Source organism: Cardiocondyla obscurior, linkage group LG07 (assembly GCF_019399895.1).
Source record: "Cardiocondyla obscurior isolate alpha-2009 linkage group LG07, Cobs3.1, whole genome shotgun sequence".
Classification (NCBI taxonomy): Eukaryota; Metazoa; Arthropoda; class Insecta; order Hymenoptera; family Formicidae; genus Cardiocondyla; species Cardiocondyla obscurior.
The window spans coordinates 8,707,183-8,730,844 of record NC_091870.1 but is presented as its reverse complement, the minus strand read 5'-3'; the positions used below and the strand labels follow the sequence as shown (position 1 = coordinate 8,730,844).

Below are 23,662 nucleotides of genomic sequence, written 5' to 3'. Positions count from 1 at the left end.
TATTGATTGTCGTGCAGGTAAGGCAAATGTTCGACGAGAGACGGCAGACCACCGTGAAGGGGATCGACAGGAGCTACCCGCTGGAGCCGCTCGAGAACAAGCTGCGGAAGCAGACGAATATGAACGGCGCGGCGACCCAGAGAAACGGTAATGTGACGGTAAATCGACAGTCCGTGAAACGCGTGGCGCGGGCGGACGTCAACAGTAACGTTAACGGCGGCAAACCTGTCGTTTCTTACCACGAAGAGATCATCCGCGACTCGTTCGGACCGTCCGTACGTCGTCACGATGACGAGGACGAATACGGCGTCGAGAATCGCGTCGCCACGTTTGCAAGCGAGCATTATCGTCACGAAAATGACAATGAGGTTGGTTGCGCAATACCCTAACTTTAAGTCAGCTTTAAATGTTAGCCTGACATTGCATTTTACATACACACATAGATACTTTAGTCACATCTCAAATTAATTCAATGTATAATTAATTATATCCATTTTTTTTTTTTTGTAATTAATAACTAATTTTACTGATATTCACCGACGTTATTTCGTTAGACATTTTACACGCTTTAATACTACGGCTGTTTTTATTATCTGTAATTTAATATTTCGCAGCAATACGAAACGTTGGACCAGGACATGATAGACAGAAATCGCATGATGGCGAAGATCCATTTAATGGGATTTGACGAGTCTCTGAAGCATCGCGTGAAGAACGATTTAGAAAGCGAGGAGTTTCCGGAATATCTTATGGTGGATGTGCCCGACAAGCTCTCGAAGAAGAACGTCACGAGGAAATTGTCTCAGGCGGAGGAGCGACTCGAACGATTCAAGAACGCGAACGCGAAAAGGAGCAGCGTGACGAAGCAATCGACTTCGACCAGCACGGTGACGAAAAAACGGGCGGAACCGGCGATTCCGAAATCGAATTCCAGGTAAGAACTTTTTTTTTTTTTTTTTTTTCCTCGAATAGTGCAGCTGTAAATAAAATACGAGCACAGAGCGCACGTGCGCGTATAAGTATAACGCGCACCATACTATCGTGATTAGAAATTACGTCTATTATTTACATAACTGTGCAAATAATTGCGAATCTCGATTACCGGCAAATCGCTAACAATTCGCCGCTGCGCTTGCCAGAATTAATTTACACGTCACGTAGTTGCAATCGCTGCCCTCGACTATTCCAAATGTGTACGTTAACAATGCCCATTGTAAAGAGACCGAAAGGATGAAAAATGAATACCGTATCACGAGCGTGATCGTTCTAATATGTGTTTTCCTAACCCCCGCCTCATCGCCGTAAGCTAAAAGCATATACATTTCAAAGGAAAGAACAAGCGGTGAACGACTAATCTGGTGAAATCATAAATATTGAATAAGATAAATGAGTAATTAAAAAAAAAAAAAGGAATAATTAATTTGATTAATCCAAGTACGCAAACGAACAAGTGAACGCCTCTGCTCCGATTCGAAGACATGTGTAAAGCCACTCAAGCTTAATTATCATCGTACGCGACGCATTTAACTGCAATTTGCGCGAGGCAGATTTAACACCGGGCTGCAAGGAAACTGTAACTAGAGCGACGTCCGTTAGAAAAGAAATTTTTTTTTTTAAACGGAAAAACAATTAGCGCTAATTAGCTTGGGCGGCAGGGCCGAAAGTGCGGCCGATCGCTGGAACGAAAAGCACGCCTCTTCTCCGCGATTACTGCTTCAAAGCTGTTGTACATTTGCGTTCTCAGACTAAGGAACAGAATTGCCGAAACGTCCCCGATCAGCGCGAGAAGCGGAAGTAGCTGGATCTCGGAACGAAGTCAAAGGATTTTCGAGAGTGCAAAAAGTCCGGCTGGAACTCGCGCGGCCGACGAGATCAGCGCGAGATGGAAGGAGAGTTCCGATACCGAGACGCTCGGCCGACGCGCGAGTCCGCGAAGCCTCTTATCGAAAGAGGCTACAAAAGTGGAGACCGCCTCGAGATTTTATCCGCGGATCAACGGATTCAAGTCATTGACGTCCGACGGAAAAATATTTGTAAGACGTAGGACCGATCCGCAATTTTTCTGCAGGGAATCCGAACGATCTGCTACAACGGTGAGCCTTAACCGGAAGTCCGACTCGCCATTATTTCGTCGGAATGAATTAATAAAACGGAACGGTAGCCCGCGATTCTCTCTCAGCGAATCTGAACGTTCTCGCGGAACGAGCGAGTCTAAATCGCCGGTATGGAGCGAAACAAGAGTCTCGTCCAGACAGAGCGCGAGCCCGGAATATCTTCGCTACGAGTCAAAACGTTCTGGAACGGCTACGAGCACCGATCGGGAAACCATCGAGTCCAAGTCGTCCGAGATGAGCAGAGGCTCGGTAACAAAGCGGAATATGATCAACTCCGAACGGCAAAAAAATCAGACGAGTACCCTTGGTGGTCGACGATCTTTTCAGTTTAAACCACGATTCCACGAAGAGGGAATATTTAAAAAACGTACCAGTCCACAATTTTTCTGCAAGGAATCCGAACGATCTGCGACAACAATGAGCATCGATCGAAAGTCGGATTCATCCGGCTCGCCATTATTTCGTCGGGATACGTTAATAAAACGAAATAGAAGTCCGCGATTTTTTCTCAGCGAGTCCGAGCAATCTCATAGAAGGAGTGAATCTAAATCACCGATATGGAGTGACGGAGAACTGTTGTCGATACGAAGCACGAGTCCGCAATATCGCGAATCCAAGCGATTCGAAATCGCGGGCATCGGTCGAGGAACCGTTGAATCTAAATCGGGCGATTTAAATGAACGAAATTTAACACGGTTGACTCGCCTCTTCGAACCCGCACGATCTGCAATCACCGCGAGCATCGATCGGAAATACAATACATTTAAATCGTCTGAAATGACGCGCGACAGACGCGTCGCGAGTCCACAATTTTTTTGCAAGGAATCGGAAAAATCTGCTACGACGATGTTGATCGAACCTAAATCGACGGACACCGCCAAAAGTATAGCAAAACAACGCAAATACGCCTCAAATAATTTTCAGAAACAGCCTGTAAGATCTCCGATCGATAAAAAGATCAGTTATGTTTCTACGAAATACAGGCGCACTCCGAGTCCTTCGGTCACTAAATACGAGGTGATATCTGTTTCGCCTAAAGGCAGGATTACGGAAACTCGCAGGTCGCCGAAAATCTCGGAGAGTTCCGCGACGTCGGTCAGCTCGATCGTAAATCTTAAATACGGTTTGGAGCTCGATAATAATTTTCAATCGACGGAACTCGTTCGCAAATTTATCAAGTCCCAAGACGGAAGGCAACGCGCGACTCGTCAATTTCCTTCGAAGCGCATCGCGAACGGTAATCACTGGAAAAATCAACGTAAACCGTCGCCCATGCTCCGAACAGCGAGCCCATGGTCCGTCGAGGGCAGGAAAAGAACCACACCGGAATTCTCGCGCAAAACTATTACGCCGACAGAAGCTGACGTGGACATTCAAGAGATTACTATGACGGATCATCGCATTGAGCGCGGCAAACTGCAAAAAACATCGAGCCCGATATCGAGGCGACAATTTGATGGAACGCATGCGAAATTACTCGGCAGCGGAACGGAATTTAAAACCTCGGCCACCTATCCCGCTCGCAAACTGCACGAACAGAGAAAATCTACTTTGAAATCGGACGTTTTCAAGAAAAGTCTCTCCGATAGAGAATCTTCGAATCCCCGAAGTGATCAAGAGAGCGAGAAAAGTGTCACCGGCCTAATCCGTCGATCGGCGACGAAGCCTCAAACGGTAGCCGAGCCTTCTTCAAACAAAGAATTAAAGGGTTGTCGGAAAATCAGTTCCCCAAATTCCGTTCGTCGGACCGCGAGGAAAAAGATCTTCTTTTGCGAAACAATTCACACGCCGGTGAAATCGAGTGCTTCGGGAAAAACAATTTCTCCGACAAGAGAATGCGGCAGGCGACACGATATAAAGTCTAAAGTTTCATCTTCGCGCGTTTCACCTTTGCGAAAGACGGCGGAAATTTCTCGTGACACTCCGACAGTTTTCTCATCTTGGAGTATCGCAACGAAAGCGGATCAGAGCAAGCGGAGATCGACGGAAGGTCGATCGCCGACGTGCAAGCGACGACTGTTTGAATTCGACTCGGACAAAGAGGACCTGCTGAAATTAACTCGCGTAAGAGTGCGAAAGGACGAGAGTCGTCCTTTCATAAATTTTAGACTTCGTGGAAACGAAGCGGTCTCGAGTCTGAAATCCTCCGAAGATTTCAATCACGATGTTACGAGAAATCCGATAGGATCGGAGGGTACGTCCGCGTTTGACGTGAAACCGCTCCGATCCATCGAGGATATTAGAAAATCGATTGATAAAAACAGTAAATTAAATACTGCGGAAAAGTCGAGGTCAGCGATTGCAAATCGACGCTCGGCCTTACGAGAGAGCGTCAACGCGAGGAGGTCAAGCACTGCGGCCAGCGCAGCGAGTAACGTTTTTCTCGGCGCCAATCCCGTGAAATTGATTAACATTAAATCCTGTGTATCCAGGATCACGAAGAGCCCTAGTCCCGATTCGGCTGCGATAAAGCAGCGCGAAACGAACGCGCGAACGACGAGAGGAAGTATTTCTTCGTCCCCCTCGAAAAGTCCTGAGGTTGCTTCTCGAGTAAGTATACTTAAAAAATTATATTAAATAATTGCTAATTAGAAACTACCTTGTAATAATGAAGGAAACTTTATGCCCCATATATTTTCTTATTTAATTTGCCTTCTGTCTATTGCAGTAAGAAAAAAAAGTAACTTTTATTTACACTATTAATTCGAGATAATTTGCGTTCATTAAAATTGAGCTAAAATTAATATTATGTTAACGATTTATTACTTCAGCGTCCCGCTTCGGAGTCGAGGAATCAAGAAGCGAAACTCTCGAGAAGATCAACGTTCGCAAAAGGTACGAATTCGAGCGGAAATAAAATGACGGAAAGCGATACAACCGACGGAGTGATTCTCCAAAATGGTTCGGCAAACGAATCTACAAGAAAATCCGACTCCTTTATGATCGATTTCGACGATCGACCGTCGAAAGAAGACGACGCAGTGTTACTGAAAAGATCGTTGATGAAAAAATCTTCTAACGAAGTAAGAACCAAATTTTTTTCTTTTACTAAAAATCTGAGATAATAAATAATTTTTATTTTTATTAATTATTATTATTAATTATTTTGGAGACTGAATGGACCAAACGATACTGTATACTAAATGAAATAATTTATTTTTCAGCTTTTGTGTATTGAAATTAATCGCTAGTTCAAATGTAACATGAAATGTACCTTACTTCGTGCATAAATTGTGAATCAAGCTAAAATCTACACAAGTCTAAAAGCATAATAATATGTATATTAATATTAATTTTTATATATTTCAAAGAAATTAACTAATCAGATATAAAGCCAATATAAAACTGATATTAATGTAGTGCTATAATCTCTCTTTACGGTTACGTAATTTATTTCTCAAACCATTGTGATTAATTGATAAATATAACCTCCCAGACACTACAAAAAATTTTTAAAAGTTTCACATTAATTAGAAAGAATTATTTAGAAAGAAAAAGAATTGATGAAGGCAAATAGTAAACTTGAATTACTTATACAAGGTACAATGACATTAAATTTAGTGATCTATCTTTTTTAATCTTACACGCTTTTTATATAGAAATATATATTTTTATGCAGTTTACTTGTTTAATTTATACACGCTTATTATTTAATCTCAGAAGCAACAAACAACTTCCAGTGTATCAGGCCGCCCGACCTCTTCATCAAATCCTGGTGTTAACTTAATTCAAGATTCCATTGTGAAAAACAGAATGGCAGAAAATGAAAGAGGAAAAGAAGTAGCAAAAGGAGGAGGTAAAGTTAAAAATAAAGCTCCGGAAAAACCTTCTTCCAGCAGTGGCAAGTTTTCGAATGCGTCAGGTTTCAATGATGACACAACTACCGACACGTGAGTTCCTCAATAATTTCGTATTCGATTAGGAAACAGCAGTTCATAATTGATAAAAATTAAAAATAAATAAAAGTAATTAATTATATTAATATTTTCATAAATTAATAATGACAGGAAGGGCTTGACAAGGTGTAAAACATGCGGACGCAGCTTCGCACAGAACCGAATAGGTCTTCATGAAGAAATCTGCATGAAAACGACAACCAAGAAGAGAAAGCAATTCGATCCGGTGATGTCTCGAGTCAAAGGAACCGAACTCGAGCCTTTTGTTAAGAAAGGCTTCGCTAAACGAGAGGTTGGTATCAGAGAGCGCCTTCGAAAAGAATCTACCATTGACGGCACAAAATATAAACTATTCAATATAACGTCGAGCTTTGGGTGCTCTCTCGAAAAAAGACCAACGTGCATTACTTACGCTGTTTGCTTTCAGACGAAGAAAAAACCGGAGGCGAAGTCGGACTGGCGGCGCAAGCACGAGGAATTCATCAGCGCGATTCGATACGCGAGGGAGACGCAGGCACAATTGGCGGCAGGTGGAAATCTGAGCGATCTGCCGCCTCCACCGCCCAGCGACACCAGCGATTACATTCAGTGCGAGCATTGCGGCCGAAAGTTCAATCGGTCCGCCGCGGAACGGCACATTCCGATCTGCAAGCGCATGCACGACAAAAAGCAAACGCAAGCACCGCGGGCGCGACGCTAAAAGTAAAGCCGGGCTGCCGGTTTTTATATCGCAAAACGCTCTTTGTACTACCCCGATAAATTAGCGCCTAATCTTTCTAAGCACACTTCTCCTCTCGCTCCTTTCCCGCCGATTCGCGAGAATAACGCTACGCGAAACGCGACGAAGTCCTGATTTCTTTACCTGCTTCACGTCTGATGCCGAAATGTGAAATCTGAGAATTGACTGCCGTTGAGAATCTCGCTTTTACGCGGTCTTAAATTTTGTTAATTAAAGGTAAAAGACGTTCGTCGAGAAGTTCTGCAAATTACGCGCCGATGATGTGCAACGCTCTAACGGTATTTTATATGCTTAAACTGACTGAAGCGGACGGAAATTGCATTAGTAATAGATAAGATTATCTATGGAAATTGACGGCATATCGAAAATTGTTCATATATTCAAGGTGATTTAAAATGGCGATAATAATTGATTCCCGAAGTTAAATATACGCCTGATAAATGTCGCTTTCATAAAACTGCTATCGCCCGAGCTGGTGCTTTAAATAATAATTGACGGAATTTTTTATCAATTGAATTTTATACTCGTTTCGTAATTGAATGCATTTTTATAACCGCAACGATTGTACACGCAAAGCAAAGATGTGAAAAGAAAACGATGAGCCAATAATATAATTGTAATACGAAATAATCTGAGCCTCAAAAAATCGAAGCATGTATAACGCCCTTTTGTTTCAATCAAATTTATAAAAAGAAATAGGTGAGACGAGAACTTACCCTGATGTCTGGCGACCGTTTCGCATCCATGTTCTCGGATGTTCCTTGGGTAGAAAGAGTGGCGGGCAGAAAGAACTTCGTCGAACGGGTTGGAAGCAGCGTTGTGGCTCCGGAAACTTTCCTGCGGCATCCGCTGCAGGGCGATGTCCATTTTTTTAGGCACAGGTACTCGCGAAGACACTCGCCGAGACACTTTTCGGGCGCCGAAATTTCCTTTCTGACGTCAAGGGGAAGCTGAAGCCGCCATCGAACTTTGCGCGGCGTCGGTATGACGCCAAGCGCAAATTTCATTTCGGTATGTGGCGGCATCTAAAACCTAATAATACGCGTTCATGTAGAAAGATAAGACCTTTGCAAGATTTTTTAAATCAAATTCATAAAAAGAAATAGGTAAGACGAGAACGTACCTGATGTCTGGCGACAGTTTCGTATCCATGTTCTTGGATGTTCCTTGGGTAGAAAGAGTGGCGGGCAAGAAGAACTTCGTCGAACGGGTTGGAAGCAGCGTTGTGGCTCCGGAAACTTTCCTGCGGCATCCGCTGCAGGGCGATGTCCATTTCTTTAGGCACAGGTACTCGCGAAGACATTCGCTGAGACACTTTTCACGCGTCGAAAGTTCCTTTTTGACGTCAAGGGGAAGCTGAAGCCGCCGCCGAACTTTGCGCGGCGTCGGTATGGCGCCAAGTGCAAATTTCGTACCGGTATGTGGCGGCATCTAAAGCCTAATAATACGCATGCGCGTAGAAAGATCAGATTTTTGCAAGATTTTTTAAATCAAATTCATAAAAAGAAATAGGTAAGACGAGAACTTACCTGATGTCTGGCGACCGTTTCGCATCCGCGTTCTTGGGTGTTCCTTGGGTAGAAAGAGTGGCGGGCAAAAAGAACTTCGTCGAACGGGTTAGAAACAGCGTTGTGGCTCCGGAAACTTTACTCCGGCATTCGCTGCAGAGTAATGTTCATTTCTTTAGACACAGGCACTCGCGAAGACACTCGCGAAGACACTTTTCGCGCACCGAAAGTTCTTTTCTATCGTTAAGGAGAAGCTGAAGCCGCCGCCGAACTTTGCGCGGCGTCGGTATGACGCCAAGTGCAAATTTCATACCGGTACGTGGCGACATCTCCTGAGGCTTAATAATACGCATGCGTGTAGACTTTAGCAAAATTTTCCCGCTTTGCCTATCCCATATATCCATCTTGATAACCATGCAAAGAGGAATCATGTTTTTTATAAATAAATTGTTACAGCGCTGTAAAAATTTATTTATAAAAAAATATGATTTCTCTGTGCATGTGATCAAGAAGACAGACAGGATAGGCGAGACAGGCCGCAAAGGTCTGTCATTCTTACTTGCGATTGCGTAATGAAACGGAAAGCTTTAGCTTCCTCTTAATTAATTATCTCAGATTTGTTTCCTCTACCTTAGTTTGTCTTCATTTCTTCTAACGAGAAGGGAAAGGAAAGGAAACCTGGTGCACGTAGTGTAGCCGGTTCAGATATGAGAAAGAAGTCCGCCGTCACGTTTCTTGCGGCGAGGATCCCGTTACCTGCGCTATTTTCGAAACGTGACGGCAGAGCGCAGCACGGGACGGATCCAGTCGCGACGAGCGAGTGATGCGCCGTGCAGAAAAACATGGCGTAAAGTGAGTGCGTTGCACATGTGTCAGTGATTTCGGTAAGGGGTCAGTTCCTGAATCGCGAGGTCGGTGCGGGCCGACGGGTGCGATTCGGTGGTTCGCGACGGACGCGTCGTCGGTGACGTTGGGAGCGGCACGCCGGGCGGGTCCCGCGATACTCGCCGGGGAAAACGACGCCGGGAACGCGGCACGGGGACGGTTACGAGGGTGCGACAGAGAAAGAGCGAGAGAGCGCGAGAGACGCTGGATTATCTCGGTCAGTCTCTGCTCTGTCATCACGGAAATTTGTACGGCCGGTCGTTCGTTCGTTCGTTCGCGAGGCCGTCTTGGCGGCTCTGCTCATTCGAACGCGTCCGCACGATCGGACGGTAATAGCTCGTCGAAGGTACGGCCGACGCGTATCGGTGATACCCTTCCACGCGTGCCACGGATTCGGCCACGGGAGATCCGATCGTCGGCCGCGGGTAAAGGCGCGGACCGATCTCGGCAGGCCAGCGGGCTCGAAGAGCTTTCCCCGGAGCTCATCGCGACGACGCATTCCGATCCCCTGAGTGTCGCGCCGTCCGTAATATCTAACGCGTCGATATATCTCGTCTCTGAGCTACTAAGCAGATATCTGTATTTACATAACGCGCGTAATACACGCGTGACGCGCGAGCGATGCTACCGGATTGAAAGATCCCCGTTGAGAAAGAACGGCCCCGTTAACGACGATCTGCTTGAGACAGTGCCTTTCCATTCCTCCGCGCTTTTCGCACCCAAGTATTTGGATATGAATCTCGCAAAGACTTCCTCGAGTCTCGTTTGAATACATTGACCATTGAAATATTCTACTTTTCAATTATTTTTATCTTTTGCAAAGCTACATTGATTGTCATATTGCTTATCAAGTATCAAGCCTAACTGAATAGATTAATCTTTATTACTGTATGTAAAATCAATTCTGAAAAATTTATAGAACGATTAAGTGCATATCGCAAACGTAGACGGTGATAGAAAATACTGAAAGAATATATTTTAGTTAAATTTTAATTTACATTGAAGCTACACATGTTACTTGTAATGATATTTATTTGATTAATTTTTTAAACTCTTTAATTATGTAATTTTAACACTTCTAATATTATATATGTAATATGTATTATATATTTTTCAGGTTGGCTCAGTTGATTAGGCATAGGCTTTCTATTAAAGCATACTTCAACAATAGATCAATAAAAAAATAGGTAAGTTTTAATAATAAAATCTAATCTTTCTCCAATCTTAATTCTTTAATTCTTTATAAAACATACATTTCATATAATAAAAATTGCACGTTACGCATTAGATAAATATTACTCTTATTTTATTAAAATATAATAAAGCAAAATAGAACTTTTGATTTTTATGTGTATTATGTGTATAATAAATAAATAAGAATATGAGAGAATTGGATTAAAATAAAATAATTTGAAAAGTTTGTATGTAGTTTTTAAGCGATCGTGATAATTGATAATCTTGATTTTGCTCTGAAATAAAAAAAATATAAAAAAAAGAGAATTAAAAATTATAAAATAGGAAACTAGAGAGACAGAAAGAGAGATGGGTTGCGATCTCAGAAAAGAGAGCCATTTCACAAGCTTGGTTTAGACCTTCTAAATATAGCTGGAGGTTCTATAGGCTTTCCGTACTGTGTCATGCCGTGCAGAGCAGCATCCTGCTGTGTTGCGTAGATCTTGCTCATTTTCCGCCGTCAGTATGGCAAAATGCCAATTTTTGTCTCAAAAGTATCTGATAAGCTTTTAATAATCACCTTTCCAAATTCCGTATCTATTAATAAGTGTGGAGTATGTACATGTACTTTCTTTCGTTCTAGCGTTAACAATATAATTTTGTTTTTTATTAAAAATTAATTTTATTTAACATTAATTATTATTTTAAATATTTTTATTTTTATGATCATATAATGTGCAATATTATTTAAAGTTAAGTAGAAATTGGCATTGCACTTATGTGTATAATTTTATTTAGAAAACTGTTTTGTCGTAAAAGTATCGTAAATAATATTAATAATTACAATAAAAAAATATGAGATTTGATAAATATAATTAATTAAATTGAAATTTATAATTTTATTTAGAAAACTGTTTTGTCGTAAAAGTATCGTAAATAATATTAATAATTATAATAAAAATAAGAGATTTAATAAATATAATTAATTAAATTGAAATTTATAATTATGCACATTATGTTTTATTTACAGACCATGGTTTGCAAAGCTGGTGAAAAGACTCAAGTATGTGTCGTTCAGTTTAATATGCCTTTTGAGGCTAACCATAAGCTTTGTACTAGCGACAAATTTTCTTTATATGTATCAACACGCGTGAAAGAACTTTACAGCTATATTGAAGAACATTATCATATGCGACAAGAAAGTTTTAGGCTGCTTCTGTACACATCGTCATGCACATTGGTTATTTTAATTATATATTTTTAATATATATATATTTATTATTACTTGTAATCATAATTATACATTTTAATTCGTATTTAATTTAGGTCGACTTAACTGACGTGAAAGATAAAACGGTAGAGCAGATCGGAGTGGATTTCTCGGTTGATCCGAGTTTACCTGAAATGAAAAATACTCTATTTGTCGTTGATCCAGCACAACCGTTTGTTATTAATTTACCACCACCGAAAAACCTAGATTATACTCTGCCAATGTATAATCTCACAGGTGCACCGTCCCTTCAGCTACGATGGACTGAGGAGAATATTGTTAGAGAAGACGTTAGAGAAGATGTTAGAGATGGTAGAGAAGAAGTTAATTACAGAAGTTTTATTAAAACTGAAACAAGTATGTAAGCACCATTTAAAAATTATTTTAATATAAATTTACGTAAAAAAAATGTTTTATTAATATCTGCATACATATATTTAATTAATATTGTAATTTTCTTTAAGGTTACGTTGGTTTAGTCAATCAAGCAATGACTTGTTATTTGAATAGTCTTCTTCAAGCGTTGTACATGACGCCAGAATTTCGTAATGCGTTGTACAATTGGGAATATGTGGATGGTTCCGAAAAGGATGAAGCTTTAAGCATACCATATCAATTACAAAAATTATTTCTTAATTTACAGGTATATGTTTTTAATATTTTTAGTATCTACATTTATGTAATTACGTATATGCACGGTATTCGAAATAAAGCTTTAAATCTGACGCCCTGTATATAATATATCTTTAAATATCTAATTTGATTTTTATGTTTTAAATTATTTTTAATAATATAATAATTATTTTTAAACAGACGTCCACAAGATCTGCAGTAGAGACTACGTCTTTAACTAAAAGTTTCGGATGGGATTCTACTGAAGCATGGCAGCAGCATGATATTCAAGAGCTTTGCAGAGTTATGTTTGATGCGCTGGAACAAAAATTTAAAAACACAGAACAGGCAGATTTAATTAACAGACTTTACGAAGGTACAAAATGTCACTATGCGTGAGTTTTAAAGATATCTAATTTGTTTTTTTATGTCGCTAGGAAAGATGACCGATTACGTTAAATGTTTGGAATGTGGAACAGAAAAATCAAGAGAAGATACATTTCTTGATATCCCATTACCAGTTAGGCCGTTTGGAAGCAATGTTGCTTATAACAGCGTGGTAATATATTTTTTTATATTGCGATTAAAAACATTGACACGTACAAACATAAAGAAAAGTTTTCTCTCGTCGTAGGAGGAAGCAATTAGAGCATTCGTTCAATATGAGACATTAGAAGGAGCTAATCAGTATCATTGTGAAAAGTGCAATAAAAAATGCGATGCGCATAAAGGATTAAAATTTACAAAATTTCCGTATTTATTAACTTTGCATCTCAAACGGTTTGACTTCGATTATAAAACTTTTCATAGAATCAAGCTCAATGATAAGTATGTAATTTATTAATAGAAATTATATTCTTAATTATTTAATAATTTTACATTATCGTAATTTCAGAGTTACGTTTCCGGATATTTTAAATTTAAATTCTTTTATCTCGTCCGCAACGAGTCAAGAATCTCCAGGCGGTGAAGAAGATATTGGCTTAGGTATCAAATGCGATGATAGTTCTACGACAGATAGCGGTACTTTAGATGATGATTGTGCACCGTGCGACAACAGCCTTTCCAACAGTAATCATTCAGCCAGTCATGATCAAGACGATGATGAAGGTATAATAATATTATAAATGTGATTATTTATCGAAACAATTTTCAGAATTATTAGAGGATGTGTATGTCCACCTTCAGGTATTGATATGAGCAATGGACCGTCGACATCGAGTTGCACCACACATAATCATGAAAATGAAAAAAATCGCAGTACTTATATGCTAGGAAAAGGCCCGTACATGTATGAACTGTTCTCAATCATGATTCACAGCGGTAGTGCAAGCGGAGGTCATTATTATGCGTATATAAAAGATTTTAGGACGCAAGAATGGTTATGTTTTAATGACCAAAGCGTTACTCAGGTATAAAAATTTATTTAATGTATAATTTATTATATTTTGAATATTAATAATTTTGTCGATTGTACTATGTTTTTAGATAACTCACGATGATATTCAGAAAACGTATGGTGGTGGACCTTCAAGAGCATACTACAGTGGTGCATATAGCAGTAGCACTAATGCATACATGCTCATGTATAGGCAAATTGATCGTGCTCGTAATACTCTACCCATGCAAACCCAGGATTTTCCACAACATATTCAGGTGAGAAAAAAAGACATATTCAAAAAAAAAATAGAACATAATTATAATTTATTTATTTTTATTAAAACAATAAAAATTTTTGAATAATTAAAGGATGTATGTTTTGACTTAAAAAAATTTATTTTATAAAAAATATTTCGTATATACTTTATATTAATTTATAGTCTACAATTATTTTATTATTTTATTTTAGGAACTGTTAAAGAAAATGAAGGAAAGTGAAGATAATGATAGAAAAAATCGCGAGAAGCAAATGTCTATTCCTAGGTTGAAAGTATATTGTCACCATCCGGTAGAAGGAAAATTAATGAATATCAAATTATATGTTATGCCTGATATTACCTGGGCCGAAGCGACCGAGAAAGCGTATAAGAAATTTGGTCTCGAGAACGTAGTGAGCCTGGATCAGTGTCGTTTAGTTAGTTATGAACATAATACTGATTTAATAGAATGTAGTTACGACGATCGAGATCTTGATCTTGTTGGAAGTATGTGGCGTTGTTCACGTCGTTTTGATTTATTATTAGAAATTCGTCGAAAAGATCAAAAATTTGAGACATATTTACCAGGTGGTAAGTATAAAATAATTAATTTTGTATAATTAATTATTATCTACAAAATTAAAATTTTTTTAATGCGTTTTAGGAGTTGCGACTAAAGTATTTGTCATAGATGTAGCTCGAGAAGAAGTAATTGACGGTCCGATCGATATTCGAGGTTTATTGTCGCAAAGTGTTAAAGAGTATAAACAAATCGTAGGAAAAGTTATTAATATGGATCCTAAGCAAATGAAAGTAATATTACGAAAATATCCAGAAACTAGACCAGTGGAAAACGATGATAGTGATCTACAAACTGAAGGATTTTATAGCGCGAATAAAGTATTCATATCAACGATGTATGATATAGATAATAATAAATCTTTTCAAGAATCAACAGTATACAGAATCATAGAGAAATTCAGACATGTTATCTCTCTGCATGTTCAGTTACCAGATACTAGTAAAGGTAATATATGCTCTTTAAATAATTTACGAAATAAGTGTCAAATATTTATTATAATTTTTATATTACAAAAATTATAATTTGTTTTAATTTTTATGCAGAAACTTTGGAAGAACTGAATATTCCATTGTTAAATGATAAATACGAAGAAAAAGAAAAGCCTGTTACCAGTGGTCCATCTAAACTCGGCGTTGAATCACATTGGGATGTCAATTTGAAATATAATCTTGAAATCTCGAAAGGTTGTACACGTAATGAGGATACCACCATACGAAATATAAGTCCTCAATTAGGGGAAACTGAGGAATGGAATACTCCTGAACAGAGTAATAGCGAAGATAGTAGCCTTAGCGATAGTGATAAAACATTGGTTGGCGATGCTCCAGAAGGTGTTGATATCGATAAAGTTCTGCCTATTCCACAATCGTGGGATAGTTGTAATTTGGACGGCAGTCGTAAAATTCGAAAACAATTCGAAATAGAAAACTGGGATATTGACGACGACTCCGATTATTATTTTAGAGCTACATCATATGTAGATAGTACTCAACAAAAATGTAAGTTGTGCAAATTAATTTTAAAACTCGTAATTAATTTTTTTATTTAATTATTTAATTTTTACAGTACTTAAAGTATTAGTGGATAAAAGGATGAAATTGAGCACTTTAAAGAAAGATTTAGAACCATTTGTGGGTGTACCTATGGAGTATTTCAAAGTTTTTCGTTTATCAAATTCTGGTGAATCAGAATGCAGCTGTTTGACAGAGCAGCTTAATTCGTATGAGGATGGTGAGAGACTTAATCTAAAACTTGGACGAGCTTTGCGTAATGGTGAATTTAAAGTAAAATTATATCAACTATTGATGGATTTCCCTGAGGTTTGTTCGATTTAAAACAAAGTTTTATACATATGAACATTCTATATGTTATTGCTATTAAGATTTTTTATGATGGAATTATTCTTACGTTAATTTTAATTTTTTATTAGCCTTATAAATTTTTATGCGAATGGATTGTCTCGAAAGATATGACGGTCGGTCATGCAAAAAAAGAGATATTGGCAGAAATAAAAAGAAAATACGACATAGATATCCCGTATGAAAAATGCCGACTTAGGAAAAAGTATTATAAAACAGCCTCAAAAGTATTTCTAAATGAACAGAAGTTTGAAGATCTCCGATTTCATTCGCAATTTGAAATGATCGTTCAAGAATTATCAGATAAAGAGACAGTCACAGACGCTAATCAAATTGTGTTATTCGTAAAAAGGTGGTTACCAGCGAAATTGCAATTGGGGCAATTTCAAGAAATTGTTATGGATAATAGAACTGTTGAGGAACTTAAGAAGAAAGTACGTGACGTAAAAAAAATTTATATCAATTATAGTATAAAATAAATTAAATTTTTGTTTTCTTTTTAGCTTTCGGCAATATCAGATATTCCAGAGGAGTATATAGATATCGCAAAGGCAAAAGGTAGTTTCCCTTGTGATAATTCTGTGCTTCGAATCCAAAATGAGCATGATTGGAATGAACATCACGATAGTTTATCTTTGAATTTTGAAGATGGCACCGTCTTTTTATATAGGTACGTGTTCATTTAATTTCTCTGTCGTTAATTTCATGTGAAATATTTTTTAATCTCGCACGATTTCGGTTTTGTAGGGACAATAGGGAAAAACCAAAACAATTGAATGCTGATGAGGTAATGGAGATTGCTTTTAAGGAAAATTCACGCTTAACGCCGCTTTCTACTACTTCGAGTTATAGTCCACGTCGAGAGAGAGCACTTAAAATATATTTGGATACCGAATGATCGTCCATAAAAAGAGAGCATCAATCTCCTAAAAATGAGTTACTAAATAGACAGATATGTGAACACAAAACATTTTTACATAAAATGGTTGCGTGTTGGGTATTTGCGAAATCGATATTTCCTCAAATGCCAAATGTTTTGTGTTCTAGTGAGTCTTCAGCATTTCAAAGCTTCCGCGTTCCTAAAAGTTTTCGGCTTTTTCTTGAAACCATTGGATTTTTGAAAGTGTTTGGATTCATGAATTGTTATGTAGTAACACATCATTCGGAATCCCGGTTTTCGTACCTGATTTCGAGATTTTTAGAATTTATATGAAGTGTAAAATATGTCCGATATCACCTGGTCTGTTGAATCAGTTTTCCATCTATAGAATCAAACTAAGCAGTACAATTAATCATAAAAGAAAATTAATTTTGTGATTTAATGAAACTTTATATATGTATATTGATTTTTCAATATTTTGCATGACAATATAATTTGTGTTCCTGTTACTTTATTATTTTCGCGAATCTGTTTGATTTTCTCTAGTGTTTATAGAGAAATCATTATTAAAATAATTAAAAAAAAAAAAGGTATCTCATGCTTTTTGTTGAATGCAGTCGCGTATATTTAGTATAAGAAGTGCTCACACACATACACACTGTAAAAAATATGTCTTGCTTTTGTTGTCATTTATCTGACGATAAATAATTCATTTTTTTATCGAGCGCATTAAATTTCTATTTCATTAAACTTTAATTAATTTTGTCAATTGTTTTTAAATCTAATTTTTTTTATATAACTTTTTAATTTGGCAGTTGTGTTGTGGTGGCGTGTGTCAAATCACTGAATGTGTGTGAATCAAGTTTTTAATAACATGTGTTATTACATATATGTTTTATTACTTTTTAATTAACCGATGTATACTAATAATGTGCATAAATTCGGAAATGACAAAAAAAAAATTATGATTTTAGCAAGAATTGTTCTGAAGAAAATAATTTTTATATATTCTCTTATTCCTTGTCATATTATCGGTATACCAAGCTCAAGAGATTATGTTATACATTACATTTCGTTATTGTTCGTTACGATACATTGTATTATCTTAATTTATAATAATACTCAAATACTAAAAATAACGTCTTACGGATTCCAAAAGTGTGTGTAGTAGTATTCTAGCCTGGAAGTTTGTAACCATCGTTGCTTTAGCAGTCAATATTTATTCGCTTGGAAGCTGCTTTCTTGATTTTTTTATCTCGTAAGGATGAAAGATTGATGAACTAGACCAAGTGGTAAATTAATAGTTCTATTTGTTGCATCTTTATTTAATTTATTATCCTCTATTAACGTTTTATTTATCATTCGAAGCTAAAGCTTCACTACTGTTTGATTATCGTTTTTATAATCGTTAAAACGAAAGAGAAGAAAAAAAAAGAATGTCGATGTTGATACTATCTCTTAGTAAGGTAGAACACGATGAAGGCAGTAAGCTATATTTGATCCTTTTTGTGGATAAGTTAATTGTAAGATCGTGGAATACATCTCTCTGAATAAGGATATACAAATTGTAATTTGAGACTTTCTAATCACCATTGGCAATCAAAGATTATTCTCTGTATAATACACTGAAGTTATGAAACAAATTATATTTATAATTATTAACAATGAAATATTCGAATATTAGGATTTTTCTTGTTTAGGCCGTCCAATTCATATCCTCTTCATCCTTCCGTCCAAAAAATAAAGAAAAATATATATATATATATATATATGTAGTGCATAATAAATATATTATTTCAGAACTGAGTGTAAAACGTAAAACTTGTTAATTATAATAACAACTTTGATTAAAATTCCATTTAGCTAATCAACGATTAATTCAACCGATAAGAAGAATTGTCTAATCTAAAGTTTTTATTTTCAGATTTGAAGAATTGCTGGTAATTTAATTTTTTTTTCTACGTGTTAAACATTAAAAAAAAATTATTGAAAGAATTAATTCTAACCACGTTAATAAAATGATTTGTCAAGGGTCGTCTTAGGTTCCAAAACGATGTTTTTAAAATGGGTTTTTTTTTTCTTAAATCGATATAGTCGTGATGCAGGGATATGTATCTAGATATGATGCTTGGAGCTGGAGAGCAGCTTGGAACGCGATGGCACTTCCAACGCAGCACAGCATGTATGTACAGTTAGCTTGCTGTCCTTAGTTTATTCTCTCACGTGTATTACATGCGTGGTATTTGCAAATAGAAATACCACTGTGCAAGGTGTCGAGGAATTTATTGTGAGTGATATCGAGTGAAAAATAGATATAAAAAGTACGTATTTAATTAGGCATAATGACACAAAACGACACCATCATTAGCAAGGTACTGATAATCTGGCAGTCATTCTCTTATCGTTTATCAAATGCAAATTGCAGAATAATTAAATTGTCAGTATGTTTTAGATGGAACACGTGGAAGAGAGCTTAAAAGATACTTTACATAGAGTCGAAGTAATCGAGAGAAAGCTTAAAACGAAATTACTTACCGCAGAAAATCGAGAGAAATTGGAAAACGAGCTGGAGGGAGTTAAGGAAGTTCTCAGGCGAAACGAAAAGGAATTGCAAAGCTTGAGAAGAGAGAACTCAAAGTCTTTTATGATAACAGTGATCTTAATTTTTTTGTGTTTCCTTTTTTATGGAGTATATTTAATGATTTTCGGAAACGTTTAATATGTGTAAGAAAATATAATGTTTATTTATTCGTTTTTTTTTTTGTAAATTTTTTATATACGATAGAGGATACGTAGTTTATTATAATTACGTCTACCAGTTTTAAAGGCCAAATTTTATAAATATTAATTTTATTTTATGAAGTGCATGAGAGCAATGTAAGTGTAATATTTTAGATTTGATATCTTTTTTACTATTGATCAATTAGCCACATAAAATCATTGTGATTATCATATTGCAAGAACATAATAAATACTGATTATATTTAAATAGAAACATTACTTAAAGCTCAATCCATATCAAGATGCATGCATGTACAAATAATATTAAAATTGTCGCATCTGATACGTATATAGGTTATGTAATTTGCATATCGTTTAAAATGTTTTATATGTATATATAATCGAGTGTATATTCGCCTTAAAAGATATTTTAAAACAACGTAGTTTTTAGTGTATAAAAAATTTTATTTCCACATGTTAATCAGCATAACGATCAAGATAAAAGTTTTTTTTATATATTAACTGGCATTTGTTTTAGATATCGTTTTTAGTGGTAGAACGTAATTTAATACATCGCAGTAGCAATATACGAAAAGTGACGTTCTCTTAAATTTAAGATGAAATATGCCATAGGCTGGATTATCTTTAGTTGTTAGTTATTAAATCATACTGAGGCGTCCCAGCTAGACGACTACGTATATATTTTGCGTGAACTTCGGCTTCCAGAAAACTACCACTTACTCCAGGATCTTCTTTCATGGCAACTCTCCATTCGAGCTGTACAATATATAGAAAAATTTTATTTCAATCGATAAATATGTATTACAACAGTAGACGAATGATATTATTACCAATCGTAAGAAACGATCACGAGGTATGGCAAATTGTTCTCCCTTTGTAATCCTTAATGCATCTGATCTCTCGCACCACGGCCATATCATGAAATCCAGCATACCCGGTTTGCTGCCTCCGAAAAAAGGAGTTCCTCTTTTCGCCAGTTCTCGATCAAAAAATTCTAGACCGGTCAATAATTCATTGAATACATCCTGCTCCAATGCATACAGTCCCTAAAATTTGAATATAGCAAGGTGACTGCAGAAATGTATTTAAGAAACAAGAGAACGATATATACTTTATAGAATGTTGATATCACTGCATTAAATCTATCAATCAATAACTTATCTTTAGCCTTTGCTAAAGGATTACTTGGGTACAGTTTGTTTTGAGGATATGCTTCATCTAGATAATCAGCAATAATTAGGCTCTCATACAATGTCTCTCCTTCTTCCAGCTCAATACAAGGAACTTTATTAAGAGGACTCTTTTCTATTAACCAATCTGGTTTATGTGTTAGATTCACATAAACTACATCATACCTAAAAGCAAGAGAATTTATAAATTGCTTTGTTAAATTAATATATACAACGTTAAAAAAAAAAATACAAGGAAAAATTCTGTGCATGCACGAATATGTTAAACTAGTTGAAAATTAAATTTATGTTTAACAATAAAGTTTTAATTACGTATATTTTGAGGCACATAGAAAAAAGCAAAGCAGAGATGCCTACAATTTCAGGTAGGAAAGACAACAGCTTGTTGCTTACGGGATTTGCTTGGCATCGAGCACGAGATGTATTCTCTGCGCGTAGGGACAGAATCGCATGCTATACAGCCGTATTTTACCTGGTACGAGAGCCGGCGGTGCTGATCCTGAAAGAAATATTAATATACATTTCGTACACATGCTATGAAAGCTTGACAATCATTTAATTTATGCAACGTGAATACTTCTCTCGTACCGGTACTCAAGTGCTTTACGCTCATTTCGATTCCTGTACGCCGAATACGTTAAGAAAACTTCAAATTATCGTCTTAAATGACTCTCGGCATTCCGTTTAGCCGGGTGGAGCAAGGAATAAATATCGATGACAGTGCGTGGACTTTTCTGCGCGCAGATATCACGCGTACGTTCGTACGTGTAAAAAAGAAAAGGAGAAAAAAAACTGCATTACAAGGCACATATGCGCCTTCTACGTTCATGATTATGCAATTTATTTTTATTCTATCATCAATAGCTGATCAAGCATATGTGTTGGAAAATCGCCGATTGATTTGGAGTGCGATAACAGCGAACAGTTACAATTTATTGCCGCCAGATCGTGCCACAGATACTTTTCCGGAGTTAGCAATTGGCAGACCTGTAAGACGACGATCCACCATTTGCAGTTTGAAAGTGCCGTTCAATTGTTCGCGGAAGTAAGACCGGCTTCGTTTCCGAATCCAAAGTGATTTCACGAACTGGAAGACCCGGGACTTCGACACGGTGACGATGGACCAGCTGCCCTGCTTCCTGGAGCATCGGAAACGACAGGCTTGACGGACTGTCGCCGATTTCTCGGGTGAGTCCATTACTTCGATTTATTAACCTTCAATAGGCATACGAATACGTGCCGTGCACAATTGCTATCATATGTCGGGCATAATGGATGTGTTTTAAGACTTTTTATCGGTTACAGACATTACGCCTTTTCGATCTTCATTCCCTGAGCCGGGTCTAAAGGGTGAGGATGGGGGGAGAGGAAAAGTGGCGGGAAGGTGGGACTGTCTTCTCTCTCTCTCACTCTCGGGGTTCTCAGCGGTGCTTAGCGTACGCTGTCTTCGTCGCGGCGAATGCCTGTCTCTTAGTGAACAAAAGAGAGCATGATAATGAAACACCTACACCGCTGCAGTAAGTATTTTAAAAGAATATTTGCAAAAGATAACGCGGGATCTTTATACAAATTGGCATTGTAACGGTAGCAATAAATAGTTGCAACTTGTTGCCGTCAGGTCGAGTCACTTATACTTTTCCGGAGTCAGCAATTGGCAAACCTGTAAGACGATAAACCACCATTTGCAGTTTGAAAGTGCCGTGCAATTGTTCGCGAAAGTAAGTCCGGCTTCGTTTCCGAATCCAAAGTAATCTCGCGAACTCAAAGACCCGGGACTCCGACACGGTGACGATGGACCAGCTGCCCTGCTTCCTGGAGCATCGGGAACGACAGGCGAGACGGACTGTCGCCGATTTCTCGGGTGAGTCCATTACTTCGATTTATTAACCCTCAATAGGCATACGAATACGTGCCGTGCGCAATTGCTATCATATGTCGGGCATAATAAATGTGTTTTAAGACTTTTTATCGGTTACAGACATTACGCCTTCTCGATCATCACTTCCTGGGCCGGGTCTAAAGGATGAGGATGGAGGGGAGGAAGTGGTGAGACTGCTCTCTCACAGTTCTCGGTGGTTCTCAGCGGCCGGTGGTCGGCGTACGCTAACTGCCTTCGTCTCTACAAGTGCCATATCTGTCTCTCAGTGAACATAAGAGAGCACGATAATGATCTACCGCTGCAGTAAGTACTTTAAAAGAACATTTGCAAAAGGTAACGCGGGACCTTCATACAAGTTGATATTGGGTAACGAGAGCAGTAAACAGTTGTAACTTGTTGCCGCCAGGTTGTGCCACAGATACTTTTCTGGACTAGAGACTGGTGATCTACGAGACGACGAGCCGTCATCTTGCAGTTTGAAAGTGTTGTGCTGTTGTTCGCGAAAGTGAATTCGACTTCGTTTCCCGAACCGAAAGTGATCTCGCAGACTTGAGGACCCGGAACTCGGATGCGACGATGGTGGACCAGCTGCCCTGCTTCCTGGAGCATCAGGAACTTCGCACGAGACGGACTGTCGCTGATTTCTTGGGTAAGTCTTTTACTTCAATTTACTAACCTTCAATTGGCATTCGAGCGAATGCTGCGCGCAATTGTTTTCGCCCGCCTGATAGAACAGATTTATTTTTTTTACCGGCTTTAGAATAGGGAATCTAAACAGCGAAAGAAACTTAGAAAAAACACGAACAAAAGAAAGCAAAATAATAAGATAAAATACGACTTTAAAATAATTCAAGCTTTTAAATAGCTTGAAACTTTGTTAGCTGTTCGATGCATTATCTTTATTCTTAACTCTTATTTTATTCTTGGGGACATTGCAGGAAATCGTAAATCATTTTTCTGCTTCTTTAAATACTTTAAAAACCATAATTCTAAATTCAGAATCCCTACAGTCGTGCCTCCTTAAAATATAATCAACCTGCGAAAATAAATAGCTCGTGAGATTTTATTATCCGTTCGCGACTCTGATGATATCGGGACGTTAATTGTCGCCTCTCCCGGCGGAGTTCGCGAAACAAATTTTATTTCCGCGTAAAGTTTTATTTCCGGGAAAACGCGACGCTGCTCCTCCGAAAGAT

The 23,662-nt window shown here is 37.7% G+C and overlaps 2 protein-coding genes across 2 annotated transcripts in view; one reads left to right on the top strand and one right to left on the bottom strand.

Moving 5' to 3' along the window:
• Usp47 (ubiquitin specific protease 47) overlaps positions 1-18,325 on the top strand; it is a 30,881-nt gene extending 12,556 nt beyond the window's left edge. The window contains exons 4-26 of the mRNA XM_070659778.1: positions 18-368; positions 615-934; positions 1,745-4,664; positions 4,886-5,137; positions 5,775-6,004; positions 6,122-6,302; positions 6,438-6,698; positions 11,346-11,555; positions 11,642-11,942; positions 12,050-12,228; positions 12,399-12,573; positions 12,635-12,756; positions 12,832-13,025; positions 13,093-13,307; positions 13,386-13,609; positions 13,686-13,853; positions 14,047-14,425; positions 14,499-14,861; positions 14,960-15,415; positions 15,483-15,736; positions 15,847-16,209; positions 16,279-16,445; positions 16,523-18,325. Coding sequence (XP_070515879.1) covers positions 18-368; positions 615-934; positions 1,745-4,664; positions 4,886-5,137; positions 5,775-6,004; positions 6,122-6,302; positions 6,438-6,698; positions 11,346-11,555; positions 11,642-11,942; positions 12,050-12,228; positions 12,399-12,573; positions 12,635-12,756; positions 12,832-13,025; positions 13,093-13,307; positions 13,386-13,609; positions 13,686-13,853; positions 14,047-14,425; positions 14,499-14,861; positions 14,960-15,415; positions 15,483-15,736; positions 15,847-16,209; positions 16,279-16,445; positions 16,523-16,673 — 8,436 coding nt within the window. The 3' untranslated portion in view covers positions 16,674-18,325. The remainder of the gene's footprint in view (positions 1-17; positions 369-614; positions 935-1,744; positions 4,665-4,885; positions 5,138-5,774; positions 6,005-6,121; positions 6,303-6,437; positions 6,699-11,345; positions 11,556-11,641; positions 11,943-12,049; positions 12,229-12,398; positions 12,574-12,634; positions 12,757-12,831; positions 13,026-13,092; positions 13,308-13,385; positions 13,610-13,685; positions 13,854-14,046; positions 14,426-14,498; positions 14,862-14,959; positions 15,416-15,482; positions 15,737-15,846; positions 16,210-16,278; positions 16,446-16,522) is intronic.
• Positions 18,326-19,820: 1,495 nt separating this feature from the next.
• LOC139104438 (pyrimidodiazepine synthase) lies at positions 19,821-21,393 on the bottom strand. Its single transcript, XM_070659927.1, has 5 exons — positions 21,176-21,393; positions 20,981-21,086; positions 20,509-20,752; positions 20,228-20,443; positions 19,821-20,153 (listed from the first exon to the last, which is right to left on the bottom strand). Exons 1-5 carry the CDS (start codon positions 21,198-21,200, stop codon positions 20,022-20,024), a joined length of 723 nt encoding a protein of 240 aa, XP_070516028.1. The 5' UTR covers positions 21,201-21,393; the 3' UTR covers positions 19,821-20,021.
• Between the last annotated feature and the right edge of the window lie 2,269 nt (positions 21,394-23,662).